General features: G+C 52.2%; 3 protein-coding genes across 3 annotated transcripts; 2 read left to right on the top strand and 1 right to left on the bottom strand.

Annotated features, from left to right (window-relative positions):
• Positions 1-44: 44 nt before the first annotated feature.
• Positions 45-4,621, bottom strand: CABS01_13092 (cytochrome b5-like Heme/Steroid binding domain-containing protein; the record flags this gene model as incomplete). The annotated part of the gene is made up of 8 exons (XM_060546438.1): positions 45-652; positions 706-1,005; positions 1,066-1,293; positions 1,350-1,625; positions 1,690-3,337; positions 3,397-3,471; positions 3,616-3,976; positions 4,083-4,621. The coding sequence occupies 8 exons, from the start codon at positions 4,619-4,621 to the stop codon at positions 45-47; spliced, it is 4,035 nt and encodes a 1,344-aa protein (XP_060395336.1).
• Positions 4,622-5,758: 1,137 nt separating this feature from the next.
• CABS01_13091 (uncharacterized protein) lies at positions 5,759-6,203 on the top strand (the record flags this gene model as incomplete). The annotated part of the gene is made up of 2 exons (XM_060546437.1): positions 5,759-6,066; positions 6,161-6,203. 2 exons carry the CDS (start codon positions 5,759-5,761, stop codon positions 6,201-6,203), a joined length of 351 nt encoding a protein of 116 aa, XP_060395335.1.
• A 4,897-nt stretch (positions 6,204-11,100) lies between these two features.
• On the top strand, positions 11,101-14,626 carry CABS01_13090 (ABC transporter; the record flags this gene model as incomplete). The annotated part of the gene is made up of 3 exons (XM_060546436.1): positions 11,101-11,252; positions 11,545-14,501; positions 14,568-14,626. The coding sequence occupies 3 exons, from the start codon at positions 11,101-11,103 to the stop codon at positions 14,624-14,626; spliced, it is 3,168 nt and encodes a 1,055-aa protein (XP_060395334.1).
• Between the last annotated feature and the right edge of the window lie 731 nt (positions 14,627-15,357).

Genomic DNA, 15,357 nt, shown 5'->3' with positions numbered 1-15,357 from the left:
CTCATCAATCCGGCCTCAATCTTCCACACGCGTCCTTGCCATCGTCACCGATACATGTACAAGTCCTTCCACTCCCATTCTTGCCTCGGCTTCTCTGTTCCCCTTGAACTTGTTCTGCTTGAGTCTTCAATCCCAGACGAGGGACCACCAGCAGAGCCACGAGATTCTTTGACTACCTTCTTGTACGGCCGTACCGGAGTCGGCGAGCTCTTCCGTTTCACGCCTGCAGCTACTTGTTCTGGCAGTGCAAAATGGCTTGTAGTAGCAGCCTTGATGCTCTTTTCCTGTACCTTAAGCTGCCCATTATGCTTGCGTTTCGTGCCGGCCACGCTCTGGATTGGTTGGACAATCTGGTCTGAAGCACGATTCGCATTGCCCTTTTCAGCAGCTTGAACAAATGACATAGCAGGTGTGACTTTCGAAGTTTCATCACCTTCCAAGTCAGGCACATCTTCGGAGATCGGCCTGAAGGACCTTTTCCAATCGAAATCGGCATCTTGATTCGGACCATGCTGTGCTATAATTCGATATTGGAAGTCTGACCACAGCCTTCGCTTCAGTTCTTGGTCTTGTGATGAGTTGGAGAGCGTTGTTCCGGCACGAGGTTTCAAAAGCTCATTGTACCCGTCAGGTTTTCCGTATCTGAGGTATGCTGGTGGAGTTTAGTCACTCGAGCAGACAATTAGTGCCGACGGCAATACTCACAAGTCAAGTTGTATATGTACTTGCTGTCAGAAACGTAGGATTCACGGAAGCCCCAGGGCTCAACTTTGCCGTCCATGCGCGCCAACATTTGATCGTCCATGAAAGGCAGTGTGTCTATTGGCGCGACAACCTTGGCGACAACAAGCCATTTTGTATCAAACAGTCTGCAAAGTATTTTTGGCGGGCTTGCTGTGTCCATCTGGGCCGTCACATTCTTTCCCCAGTATTCTTCAAGTTTTTCGGATGCCAGGAGACCCCTTAACCCGTCTAAGGCGGTACCTGACAGCCTTGAAAGATCCGCTAAGCGACTACTGTCAGTAGGAACTTCATCTTTAGTCCGGAAACGTTTTCTATGCTTACCCTTTCGGCTGAAGACTTGATTTCGAATTACAATTTGATCCGGAGATATGACGCCTGGGCTTTGCTCAGAGACGATCTTACCAACTTGCAGCCTTTCGAAATAGACATGTGTAGTGACACCAAGGAAACCCGTCGGGACTCGATGGTACTGCTTGAATTCACGTGTACAGTCTTTCCCGGCGACGCTCTGCAGAATCTCCATACCACCAGGATGAAATTTCATGAAGTCTGTTTGATCAGCATTGAGTACTCGACCTGAGTCTTTGAACCTGTACCGAACTTACCTGTAAGATCTATTACCGAATGCCCTTTGAAGATGGTGTAGATCCCTGTCTCTGGGTAAACGTGCCACTTGACTTCGTTCAATGTGAAATGGCGTAATCGGTAAACGCTGTACCTGTCAAGCTCTCGCGTCCTGATCCCAATCTGATAAGGCCGAAGGAAGTTGACGATAACATCAGGATTATATCCTAAACTGACTGCCTTGAGGAGAGGATTTTCCTGTCGTTTTTGCTTAATAATCACCAGTAAAGGTTGCATGTGTTCTGCCAGTTGGAAGTCTGAAAGATCAGCGTACGAGCCTATGAGCAAGTCTCGAGAATTCCAAGCCAAGAATAAACTTACTTGTCAGATCACACGTCAGATCAAAAACGTGGTTACCCAAGGCTACACATGACAAGCGGTCTCTGTCGTAAGCCAGTCTGATATCTTCCGTGCGCATGAGCTGCATCACTTGTCCAATGGGCCCATTTTTCAAACACAATTCACGGACCTTCTCGTTCAGGTCTCCTGTGCGAAGCACTCTATTCAAGACAGGACTGGAGGAATCTGGCCTCATTGTCAGTTTCTCTCGAGTTGCAGCATTCCACCCATATTCCGACGACATTATCCCACTGAGGTCGTAGATTAAATGCCTGTCATCACCGTCGGCTTTGTGGACAAACCACTTGACTCCGCTACCGACGCGTTGATGATCACCAATTTCGCCTACATGGTAGTGGCGAAGCGGCGGGGTGATCTCAGCAGATTTGCCTCGCGACGGGACCGGCACTTGAGCGATCACCGGTCTCGCGACAGCCCAGGATGGAAGATCGGCGTCGTCAAGGTCAATCCTCTCCGAGGGAAGTCCTTGAACCTGCGATGCTCCGATAGGGTAATGCGTCTCTTGAGTGACGTGGGTGGGCAAGTCTCGGTAATTGTAAGTTAACCACCCATGGTCATAGGGGGATTGATCCATCATTCTCCTTATATCACGGCGGTCATACTCGAAACCTTTAGCCACCTCAGGTGACACATTTCCGAGAACTTTCCATCGTAAAAACGACAGTTTGGCGTTTTCCATGCACAGCTCTTTGTTGTGGCTTGGGATATCGGAGTTGTGTAGGTACGTTTCCGTCGCTACTGATGTTCTTTTTCCCTGATTAGTAGCAAGGTCAATGACCTCCTGGCCTCCAGCAGCTTTGGGTATGCTCAGTCTTTCGGGATGCAGTGGCCTTGAGGTCGGACGACTGGATGGCGTAGGCTTCTTCCTGACGGGCAGCGTTGCCAACCACAGATATGCGTAGGCGTGGTAGAGGAACCTCGATGTCGTTTTGTGTCGAATCTTGAATTTGGCGACATCGAGACTATAGTTATATGGCCACAAGACGCTCTTGAGCTGGTGCCGAATATCGGATTCCTGTGTGTCGTGATGGGATTTAGACGAAGACCCAATGTCGGCCAATTTGCATCGCAGTTGAGTCTCGGCATATATCGTAGCATGCCATTTGGTGTATTCTTCCTTGTACCATGGCCTCAGCCTTCGGAGCTCCAATCGTCTAAGTCTCAAGCGCTGCGCAATCATTCTCATACTATGATCAAGGCGACCGTATTCCGAATAAGGGGGGTCAAGAATCTTGGCTCGCGAGGTTCGTGCGGCGTCTTGATAATGGCTCTCCCAAACCCGTTCAGAAACACAGACCCCCTTGTATCTCAGTGCCTTGTATCCGTATTTTGGCACATGCGTCTCCCAGAAGTCAGAAGATGTCATCGCGCAAGGGACGATGGCAGGTATGCCGGGCCGATGTTCCCGAAATGCTTCCGTGAGAGGCCCATTGTCGTAGGTATCCATGCGACCGGCGCTTGACACGCAGAAAGCTGGCCAAGGGGCACGTATGCCGAAGAGGGCATGACCAGCCCTTTGGGGACCGCTGGAGACGTCCTTCAGGGAAAATCCAAAGAATGACATTTCCCAAGAAATGCCCGCCTCTGCATACTTCTCTTCGTCCCAAAACTTTACTCGCGACCACATAAGCAAGAGTTTGCGCCACAGAGGTGTTAAATTTTACTTACAGCTTCGGTCGCCATGAGCGGTTCCTCGGGATGCTTTTCTTGATACGATCTGTGCATGTGGCCAGATATACCATGCTATATTTTCCATGTTTAGTGAAGTTATCTCGGCAGAAGAAGATCTTGGCATAATACCATTAATTCATGCAGTATCTGGCCAAAACAGAAACTAGTCAATACCTATTAACATCAGAGGAAGGTTGGAATGGAGATCTAACTCACAGTCTTGGTCACCAGAAACGTTGCCTGGCGGCCTTCAGGGTCCTGGAACATCATGTTTTGGAATATCGGCTGGAGATACTCGATACCAACACGCATCCACTTGAGCAGCCTCCCGTTCTTGTCAATGAGCTTTGATGTCAATCCAATAGCTGAAGGCGATTCCTCTCTAAGATAGAATCCCCAAAAGAAAGTGTCGGCGATGTCGTCAAGAACCTTTCGAGCTTCTGTTGGACTAAGACGGGATTCGGGGCTGACCGGCTTGACGCGGACGATGGTACCCTTCCGAGTGGCCTGATGTTTTGACTCTACCGTTACATCCCGTCGAACTTCACGGGAATCCTCCTTTAGAAAACTTGCCAGCCTAGCGGATATCAAGCGTCAGTGAAATGCAGATGTGCTACAAGTCTTTCTCCAACCGGAGGAGAAAGGCCTCTGATTCTGGTCGTACGTGCAAAGTGGGAACACACCATTCATGACTGACTGCTTCTTTCAGAATTCTATTTGCAAGCTCGATGACTCTGCTTATTTTGGCCCAGGTTGCGTCGTCGTCGATATCGATCGATAGCCCGTTGGGGTCGGGGTGCTTGTAGCTCGACCATCTCTCCCTTCGGAAGATCTTGAACCACTTCGTTTCGTCCACCTCGACAAAGTCACTGGTTGCCCAAGATACGTACGGGTACAGTGTCAAACCATCCATAAAGTTTGACAGTTTCTCGCGTGGATCGGCATCAACGAATGGATCGCTTTCGTCTTCGATGGCACCTGTCACGTCCGATACGCGGTAGGTTGGTCCATATGCGTCGATGTCTTGCAGGGCCCAGTATTCTGGCATACGCAGCCCCCCAAGGGCTCTCATTTGAAAAGTCTCGCTGAGGAAAAGCCAGTCGATTGCTACGGATGGCGGTTTCGGTACTGGGTTTTTGTCATCCTCGAAGGCTTCCCTAGTTGTATCCCAGTTGGGATACCGTATCGCCCAGAGGCTCGATTCGGAGCTAACGCCAGCCATTGTGTCGTCCCTGGTGAGGAAATGAGGAAACGAGAAACAAGAAAGAGTAAGCCCGGAAAAGATTGGGGCCCGTCAAGCTCTTGACATGTTGAGTGATGTGCATTTATTCGAGTTGGTTTAAACCTGGACCTCGGTATTTCAGTTTTCGGAACATCGTTCCAGAATGGAAACAACATCTTGTCAAGACTCCTCGGACGAGGGCAGGAAGACATGTGAGTCAATCGAGGATAATGCGTCAAGGCTTGCCTCATCAATGGTCCCTTGAGTAATGTTTGTGCAAGCGGCACCTCAGCGACGTCCCTTTCAAACCGCTAAGCAAGGGGGCCTCTATAAAAAATGGACAGATTCGTTCTCCATGGACAATGCCTTTGGGAGCAGCATCATGGTCATGTGTAACCCTCCAAGGAAAGGGACTGAAAATGAATCATCGGCTTTACATTAGAACATCCTGTTTGTTCAATCTGACTGTGTGACTCAAACATCCCGATTGAGTGGATGCATCATGCCCCGGGACAATGCTTGAGAATCAAATGAGTCTGCAGTCCGATTATTGCAGAGACATCTGTCCAGTCGGCTGAGACCAACATGTGAGGTTCGTCTGGCGGAAGGACTGGGACACGTGAGCTTGGCGTTGTGGAGGATGGTATTCTTGAGGCAGAATGTCCCGCAATGAAATTGTAAAATGGGGTAAAGTCCGAACAACTGGCAACCTTGGGTCAGCAGCCATTGTAGCAGTGCCCAAGGTAGGTTGAGAAGCAACTTCGTATTGTGTCTACCACGCCGTGGTGCGGTTTGCCGTGCACGTTTGTTTCCAAGACTTGGAATCAACCTCAATGTGTTCAGCGTGCCAATCAGACCAGCTGTATGCCCGGGTCCGCAACTGAGCGGAATCGAATTTCTGAACAGATTGAATGAGAATTACCATTAGCCCTGTTCACGACGTTGCAACGTCTATTCCGGCGAGGCTTGGTTTGCTCACACGAGACGAGGCTCATGATCATCGCTCCATCAGTTGAACATTTAAGAACTCGACACTCCACGGATAGTTGTAGTCCAGGTGTCATCTTCCCTTGACTGCAGTCTTCTCTCTCAAGAACACAAATTTGGCAAACTCAGACTCTATTCTTCTTCTTCAGGATGCGCGTCGCTCACCTCATCAGGTTCGCGGCGGCGATGTCCCTCACCTTCACTGCTACAGCAGGCATCGCAATCAGGCGCGCAAATACGACGCAACTGCAAGTCCCTCCAACCGACAACTCCCCTCAGGATTTCGAATCACTCCGGGGCGGAGCCTCAGCCACCTGTCACTCGTTTACGATCAACCCGCGTTACTTCACCTTGTTGTACGCAACGTGCCGTGATCACCTGGGCTTTGAGAAGATAGGCCATCTCAACTTGAACCTCTGCCTCGCAAATTCTTGTGGCAACCTTGAGGGTCGCGCAAGGTAAGCCACTGACTGGCAGCGAACCCACATGCTATAAAGTCGCAAGACATTGTGTTCTCTCCAAGCTAATGATGCCGATTTTCGATAACCAGAGGACGATACGCGGAGAGCTGCTCGGCAAGGACCTGTTCGATTGACGGGCTCACGTTGAAATGCAAATGCGAAAATTGCTATGGTAGATGGAGCTGGACTTCTATCAATCTGAGTAGGTGATTTTCAAGACTTGACAGAAAGTGTTCGCTGACTCAATGCTTCTTAGATGATATTGTTGGAAACGACAATGGAAGTCTCGTTTGCCACGGCCTGATGGGGCTAGGTTAAGATTCCGCATTCTGCGGCGAGGTGGGGCCGCAATGTCGGCCCGGAGTTGAGTTGTTAACATCCGGGTGCTGCAGATGGGATCTTGGAAGACACGGGCAGCACGTAGACTCTTCTCTGCACGTCATGAAACGGTCAAGGCATATATACGGAGGTCATCAGGATCTATGCAGGCCACCGAGTCTACACTTAGTTCAGCAGACAGTCATGTTACCTTGTTCTGGCTTATCCCTCAGCCTCAATCCCAAAAGGCATGATATGACATTTAACGGCATCACCGGGGAGAAGCCTATCATATGTAGTGACTCTCTCCTCGCAGCAAAACCTAATGCGACGTGGGTGCTTTACCTAGTTACGGTGAGCATGTGCAATGCTCTATGAGCCTAGCCAGTCATCACGTAATCTAGACCTGAATTAGACGTTAGACGTGCGGAAGTCTTCCATCCTCTTCAGTATTTATCTGTATAGCATCGATCGGTGGCCATGTTGCGAAGGTAGTCAAGGCCTCAGATGGCCAGACTTTTGGTATGCAACCGCTGGGTAGAATATTTTCCAGTTGTCGGGGGCTACGAGACTCCAAAAGTAGACGCAAGCTCTGTAATATGCTGTAGGAGAAACAAGGCAGTCAAGGCAATGACGGGCCCGCTGACAGGTGGGCCATCGGTCGTCTCGACGGCGATATTGTGACAGGAGGCGGTTATCGAGATGTAGAACAGGGTCGGTATCAGGTTTCGGAGCTGCGAACGCAAAGTATGAGTAAGGTTATTGACGTCTTGCCGTTTTGGTAGTAGAAGGTTACTGACTCTCGTGATACCACGCTATCGCGTGGCCGGAACAACGTATTGGCAGTAGTAGGTAAGCAGTGTATCAATAAGGGCGGGAGTGCCGTACTGTCGCCAGAGCTGTTTCCCAGCGATTGAGGGATGTCATCACTGAGTTGGGCCAGGACGGGTCGGGCCTAACCATCTCGGAAGATACGATGAAAGCAAAAAAGGGAGACGCAAGAAGGGACACGAGAGTTCAGAAGTGTGATGTCTTTGGATTGCACCGCGACATCAGACGCCAAACTTTGTCGGCCATGCCGCGTGGATAGAGGGCAGTTCGCGACATCAACGTCACTGTAGGACCTGGATTGGTCTCTGAGGGGGAGCCAATCGGGGATTGGTATATCGGTGATAACACCCGAATAAAAGCCGAGGGGAATAGCGAGTCGGCAAAAATTGGTGTCTAATGTCACTTTTGGCCTTAGGCACAAGGCACCTGGTGAGCAACGTACCTACCTTACGGCAGGGACAGGTTTAGAAAAAAGTTTTTGGCAGGAGCAGGGTAAACATTGAAGCATGTGAAAAGCCATCAAACCATTCGAGGCTTTCAACGCCCAATGTTCGGGTCTCTGTTGTTTGAAGTGAAAGATACCTCGCAAAACTGACGACCGTATATATCTGCCACCACGAGCAAAAGCCAGGCCATCAGGCGGTCAAGAAAGCGGGAGGGCGTGCGACCCCTGCAGTGGTTTTGGTGGTCGTTGCCCGGGCTAAGGAGATGACGGGCTTGGTGAAGGATCGAGAGAAAATTCTACGGGGCCCCACGATTTTGTGGAGTGGTTAGGGAGCGCAACGCCGCAATCGCAATCAACGGCTTATCACCCCGCCATCAATCGTGATGAGCTGGTGGCCTGAACGTATCGATAAGAACAGATAACAGAAGCTATGAAGCTCAATATCAACGACATCGAAGTGGAGGGGGAGGACGGCTGACGGCTGATCTGGTTGTTTGCGCCTCTCCTGTGGAAAAACCACCTTTGAAATTGAAGAGTTGTAGGTTCTTTCCAATGGTACCGTTTTCTGATGCTAGAAGAGCGGTGACGAAATGTTTGGGTACCATAGCATTGAATCATAGGCAACTCCAAGTATCTGCAAGCTAAGGGCACATTATTGACGACGTTCACCGTCGAATGCGGGAGGACAGGAGTGCAGATTACCGATCCGTCCAGCCTCGGAGGTCTGGACCTCCTGCATGCTTCGCAGCCTGGTCCAGACAGCCAGTCAGTCTCAGCACTGTCTAATTGTAGCGACCTCAGCCTTCCAAGGACTTCTTTCCGCCAATCCGCTCTCTCTCTCTCTGGGAGGCGTTGGGGGCAGACAAAGACCCAGATGGACTCGGACCTACTGCGTAGTGGCCGGCGCGTCTCATTGAATCAAGGTCGAATCGGGCAGGCCGTGGCAAAAAGGGACGATCCGAGTGGCCCGGAATGCCAGCGAAGCCAGACCCCGGCTTCCATGCCAAAGAGAAGAGTGGAAAGACGAGGAAGAATACCTAGAAGGAAACAAAAGGGGATGTCGGATGAAACTGGGGATGGGATGACCACCCCTCTGCTAAGACTTCGGCGTGTTTTGTAACAAGAGAATTTTTTTTACCGGATAATCAGGGACGGTCCCATGGGAAAGTCAATCTCCTTCCTTCTTGCCCTGATCTGGTTGTCAGAAATCTACGGAAAGGTACGTAGCGGGGTACTTCGCATGTGCTTCCATGCGCAGGAGTAGGTAGCAGTTCGGACATTGCGCCTGCCTCGTCAAGGCAAAAGGGAATTGGGGTGGCGAAGTCGAGGCGCGGAAAACTAGGTATTACGCGACATCCAGACTTTGGAGTGCTTGCCTATTTGCCTACTTACCTACGTATCTGTAAAGATACACGTGTATGTATTGCAACTGACATCTCACGCTGCATATGTACTCCGTACACTCTGGCGGTCTTTGGATGGGATGTGATGTTCATCCCCGGCCGAGACGACTCAGACGGCCTGGAAACGACAGGGAATGGGGGGTTAGACATGGACGATGCCCGTCTCACCCCCCTTTCCTCCTTCGTCCTCTTCGATTCTCACCCTCTTCCCCATACTACGCTAAGCGCACGGGATAAGGCAGGGCTTATCGTGAACTGAGCCACGCAGCCAGCATTCACTTGAGAGACGGGAGGTGAGATTGCTGACTAGAGGTGCGACTTGAAGGTCGTTTAGCAGCGACGTGGATGTATCCGCCACTGTGGGGCAAGTTTGGGTGTCTGTACCTTATAGAAGACACTTCTTCCATTGATATCAAATCTGTATCCATAGCGAATGGTAACATATGGATGTAGACACGTGGAAGGAAAGGCTTCCAAGCTGGAAGACAACAGTGCCGATATGGCCCGAGGTTTGACGATATGAGATTGCTGTGACCAAGGCGGAAAGGAAATTGACCACAAGGGAATATTTCGGAGGGTTGCTCCGTGAAAATAGCCCGGACCTTCTACAAAGTAGGGAAAAGACACTAAGCGCCATGTTGACACCTTTCTATTGTATGGCTTCTGAAGAGACAGCATCGGTGAATCTGCACTGACTGAAAGAGAGACTGGGGACCCAGGTGTATTCTGCTCAACAGAATGGAAGTCACTGTCGAATATCAGAGTCAGGAACTGGGCCTGAGCACCGTGCCGCGGTCAAGCACCCGAAAAAAAAAAAGAAAACAAAAAAAGAGACGTCGTCAACCAAGGCAAATAGCAAAGTGTCCGTGGGCCTCACAAATGGCTGAAAATGCATTGGTGCATGAACGGGCATTTTCCCTCTCACCGCCCTTCTCTATAGCCCTTTCGAGGTTAGCGCGGGGTCAGATAAGCGAGTTAACCCCTCCGATAAGACATGAGTCGCCAGGGGGGTGGAACACAGTGACACCCAACCAAGGTACCCAACACAAGCACAGGGCAGGTGGCAGCGAGGCAAGCACCAAGTAATCGTACCTCATTGCAGGCAAGAGGCAGGCACGAAGGAGACACTTGGACAAGTCTTGGAGGGACGGAGGGATGGAGGGGAGGAAGGCAGGAAGGAGGGGTGGTTTCCGCAGTTTCTGATTTTTTTTTTCTGTGGTGGGGCTACCCTTGCCGCTAGCGTCGCCGTCGCCGGGCCAGAAGTGACACGCCGAAGCACACAGAGCCACACAGCGCACACTCTCTGCCACTTCTGTTGGTACCGTAAGGTACGGTAGCTGACGGAAGGAGCGAGAAAAAAAATAAAAAAAAGTTTTTGGTGGGCGGGCGGCGGGACAAGGGGGGAGAACTACACACTGCGTAAGGCGCTGAACATTTTTGACCAGGCACCAAATGGAGGGGGAGGCACTGGAGGGGGAGGGGCCTTACCTTAGGTACCCAGGCGAGGGGGGGCAAAAGTAGACAGCGATAACACAAGCCAGGCCTGAATTTTGGCGCTAGACATTAAAAACTCCCAGCCCGCCGCCCTCACCCTTTTTCACAATCTTTTTTTCCCTCCTCTTCCTCCTCTTGAACCTCTTCCTCTCTCCAACCTCCCGTTCCCTTTCTTCTCTCCTCCTGGTTATCCGTCTTCCTCCAGACGCATCTCCACTCAATCATTTGATTTTCTTCACACGTCCTGTCTGCGACGGTTTATCAAGTGCGATATTCGCCTCGATCGACCCCGCCTTCGCAAGAAGTTCAGAGACTATCACAACCCACGAATCGCCATAGTAGAGCAGAAGAACTACGATCCTCCAGTCGTTTGTCTCTTCTCGCGGGCCTTTCCACACCTCTCAATCGTCCTTTCTCCGGTCACGATAGAGTTATAGACTTCGCATCTAGACGCTTTAGACGTTCAAGAATCGCGAGTTTTCTCCCCACACGAATATCTCAACAAACACCCTCCCGATCGACATAATACCAACCGTCATAATGTCTTCCGAGAACGCCCAGTCCGTCAAGGTTTTGGACGAGCTTTTCCAGAAGCTCACCGTCTCCAAGGAGGCTGCCGACATCAAGGAGTCCTCCAGCTCCTTGGCTTCCTTCATGAACGGCCGCATTGAGGATCAGGATGTTCCCACCAAGTAAGTTGTCACTACTGTCATATTCACTGCCAGCTACACCGCAACGCTGCCTTGAGGGGGAGTGAGATTTTGCCTCAAGCGACCGTGTCCACGGCCTTGGGAATTTCTCCAAAAAAAAAAAAAACGGGATTATTTTTTTTTCTTGTTCCCCTCGCCTCTTCGGGCGGCTTTTGCACCGACCCGCTGCGACGCTGAGCGACCAGCCACGCTGGCCACTCAGCGGCGAGTTATTTTCGGCTCACACACTTTTTTTTTTCTGGAGCATCAGCGCTGACAAGGATTTTCCCCGCAGGACCATCGAGTCTATCCGCAAGCTGTTCAACAACAAGAAGGATGCCGCTGCCCGTGAGAAGGCCGCTGTCGCCATCACCGCCATTGCTCAGCACTCCGAGGTCTCCGCTCACGTCGAGCCCCTCCTCGTCGCTCTCCTCCCCGATGTCCTTGCCGCCGCTGGTGACAAGATCACCGGTGTGAAGAACGCCGCCACCGCCGCTGCTCTTGCCATCGCTGAGGCCATCAACCCCAACGCCGTCAAGGGTGTCTTCGCCCCTGTCAAGAAGTCCCTCCTCGAGGCCCAGAAGTGGCAGGAGAAGATGGCTGCTCTCGATGTCCTCGAGACCGTCATCCGCACCGCCCCCGCCCAGGTCGGCTACCGCGTTCCCGACTTGATCCCCGTCGTCTCCGAGTCCATGTGGGACACCAAGAAGGAGGTCAAGGAGCGTGCCTACAAGACCATGGAGGCCATCTGCCAGCTCATTGTCAACCGTGATATCGAGCGCTTCATTCCCGAGCTTATCAAGTGTATCGCCAAGCCCGAGAACGTCCCCGAGACCGTTCACTTGCTCGGTGCCACCACCTTCGTCACTGAGGTCCAGGAGCCCACTCTTGCCCTCATGGTTCCTCTGCTTGACCGTGGTCTTGCCGAGCGTGAGACTGCCATCAAGCGTAAGTCCGCCGTCATTGTCGACAACATGTGCAAGCTTGTCGACGACCCGAACATTGTCGCTCCCTTCTTGCCCAAGATGATGCCTGGTCTCCAGAAGAACTACGACAACTTGGCCGACCCCGAGGCCCGTGAGAAGACCAAGCAGGCCCTCGACACCATCACCCGTGTCGGTAACGTCGTTGACGGCAAGATCCCCGAGGTCCGCCACGACTCCGACTTGGAGGTTGTCCTCCCCAAGCTCAAGGAGTCTATCCCCTCCAAGTCCAAGGCCAAGGCCGATAAGCTCGACGTTGTCCTCCAGTACGCCTCCAACATCGCCGGTCAGCTCATCGACGAGAAGGAGATGGAGTCCGCCGTCTGGACTGAGGCCCTCAAGCCCTACATCTCCGTCATCGTTGGCGACGAGGATGCCCAGAAGGTCGTCGACGACTTCCGCAAGCGCGCCGCTCCCGGTGCCGCCGAGGAGGAGGAGGTCGACCCCGATGATGAGGAGGGTGAGGATCTTTGCAACTGCACCTTCTCCCTTGCCTACGGTGCCAAGATTCTTCTCAACCAGACTCACCTCCGTCTCAAGCGTGGCCAGCGCTACGGTCTTTGCGGTCCCAACGGTTCCGGAAAGTCTACTCTCATGCGTGCCATCAACAACGAGCAGGTCGAGGGTTTCCCCAAGCAGTCCGAGGTCAAGACCGTCTTCGTCGAGCACGACCTGGACTCTGCTGACACTGAGATGACCACCATTGAGTGGACCATGAAGAAGCTTGCCGATGCTGGTGTCGAGACCTCCCAGGCCGATGTCGAGGCTAAGCTCAACGAGTTCGGCTTCACCGATGCCATGGTCAAGGGTGAGATCTCTGCCCTGTCTGGTGGTTGGAAGATGAAGTTGGCTCTTTGCCGTGCCGTCTTCGAGGCTCCTGATATCCTGCTTCTCGACGAGCCTACCAACCACTTGGACGTGAAGAACGTCAAGTGGCTCGAGGACTACCTCATGAACTCCCCCTGCACTTCCATCATCGTCTCCCACGACTCTGGCTTCCTCGACAACGTCTGCCAGCACATCGTCCACTACGAGCGCTTCAAGCTTAAACGCTACCGCGGTAACCTCAAGGAGTTCGTCAAGAAGAACCCTGCCGCCAAGTCCTACTACGAGCTCTCCGACTCCGAGATGGAGTTCTCTTTCCCCGAGCCCGGTTTCCTCGAGGGTGTCAAGACCAAGGCCAAGGCCATTCTTCGTGCCAGCAAGATGTCCTTCCAGTACCCCGGTACCACCAAGCCCCAGATCTCCGACATCTCCTTCCAGTGCTCTCTCGGCTCCCGTATCGCTGTCATTGGTCCCAACGGTGCCGGAAAGTCCACCCTCATCAACGTCCTTACTGGTGAACTTATCCCCACCGTTGGTGAGATCTACCAGCACGAGAACATCCGTATCGCCTACATCAAGCAGCACGCTTTCGCCCACATCGATAACCACTTGGACAGCACCCCCTCCGAGTACATCCAGTGGCGTTTCCAGACTGGTGAGGATCGCGAGACCATGGATCGCGCCAACAAGATCATCACCGACGCTGATGAGGAGGCCATGAACAAGATCTTCAAGATCGAGGGTACCCAGCGCCGCATCATCGGCATCAACTCCCGCAGAAAGTTCAAGAACTCCTACGAGTACGAGTGCTCTTTCGCCATCGGTGACAACGTCGGCCAGAAGAACGAGCGCTGGACTCCCATGATGTCCGCTGACAACGTCTGGCTTCCCCGTAACGAGCTTCTGGCTTCTCACCAGAAGATGGTCGCCGATGTCGATATGAAGGAGGCCCTCGCCTCCGGTCAGTTCCGCCCTCTGGTCCGTAAGGAGATTGAGTCTCACTGCGCCAACTTCGGTCTCGATGCTGAGCTGGTTTCTCACTCTCGCATGCGTGGTCTGTCCGGTGGTCAGCGTGTCAAGGTCGTCCTTGCTGCCTGCTCTTGGCAACGCCCCCACTTGATCGTCCTTGACGAGCCCACCAACTACCTCGACCGTGACTCTCTCGGTGCCCTGTCCAAGGCCCTGAAGAAGTTCGAGGGTGGTGTCATCATCATTACCCACTCTGCTGAGTTCACCAAGAACATCACTGAGGAGGTCTGGGCTGTCGTTGACGGTAAGATGACTCCTTCCGGTCACAACTGGGTCCAGGGCCAGGGCTCTGGTCCCCGTCTTAAGGGTGATGAGGGTGAGGAGGAGGAGAAGTTCGACGCCATGGGCAACAAGATCGTCAACACCAAGAAGAAGGTCAAGTTGTCCTCTTCCGAGCTCCGCAAGAAGAAGAAGGGTAAGTCTATTCCATCCATTACATGAAGCATCACCTACGTACAGAATGCTAACATCTCTCCTTCAGACCGTATGGCCCGCCGCAAGCGTGGTGAGGAGGTTTTCTCCGACGAGGACGACATCTAAACCAGTCGCCACGAGATCGCTTTCCTTTCCATTTGTCACGAGCCTTACAAAAGTCTTTTTTCGGTAACGCGGGTTGCATGGGTACGGGCCTGTTTATGATTTCTTTGACGAGCACCCATGAGATTCCCCTTGAAATGACATCGCCGGATGAAGGAATGACCATCTCGCTGTAGGATTGGAGGATCCCGCGCGCGAGTGTGAGAGAGGTTCCTGGCGACAGGGAATGAGGGGGTAAGAATAAGAGAGTAGAAAGAGTAAATAGACGGCAATACAAGCCATAGACACTTCAACTTTTGTTTCCTCATTGATGTATGCAACGTGATGTTTCGATTCTATTCTCCACAAGATGGAATCTTTGTGCCTCGGTAGTGTTTGGCTGCGATTTCCGACTGAGGTAGCCAAGACCATAGTCCAGCACCTATGTGGACCGTCTTACCTGACCGACTTCCGAGGTTGAACATCAACCTGACGCTTTGGTCATTTCCAGGCCAGGCCATGGTCTTGTGTTTGTGGTCATTGTGCTATTGTACTCGAGTGACCGGGGGATGATACTTGGACAACACCCCGGGACACGTGTACTACCAATCGTGCCTTTGTCTCAACTCCCGCAAATGTGAGTCTCCCTTCCAACTTCCCGCGCATTGACGCTCAACCAGAAATGCTGCATCTATTGACCAGTAATTGTAGATTCCTTTGTCACCATTCTATGCAGGTTCTCTCTGGTCGATCGA

The sequence above is a fragment of the Colletotrichum abscissum genome (genome assembly GCF_030869225.1).
Source record: "Colletotrichum abscissum strain IMI 504890 chromosome Unknown Scaffold_42.1, whole genome shotgun sequence".
Classification (NCBI taxonomy): domain Eukaryota; kingdom Fungi; phylum Ascomycota; class Sordariomycetes; order Glomerellales; family Glomerellaceae; genus Colletotrichum; species Colletotrichum abscissum.
The sequence above is the reverse complement of the archived record's forward strand: the minus strand, read 5'-3'. Positions and strand labels throughout refer to the sequence as shown.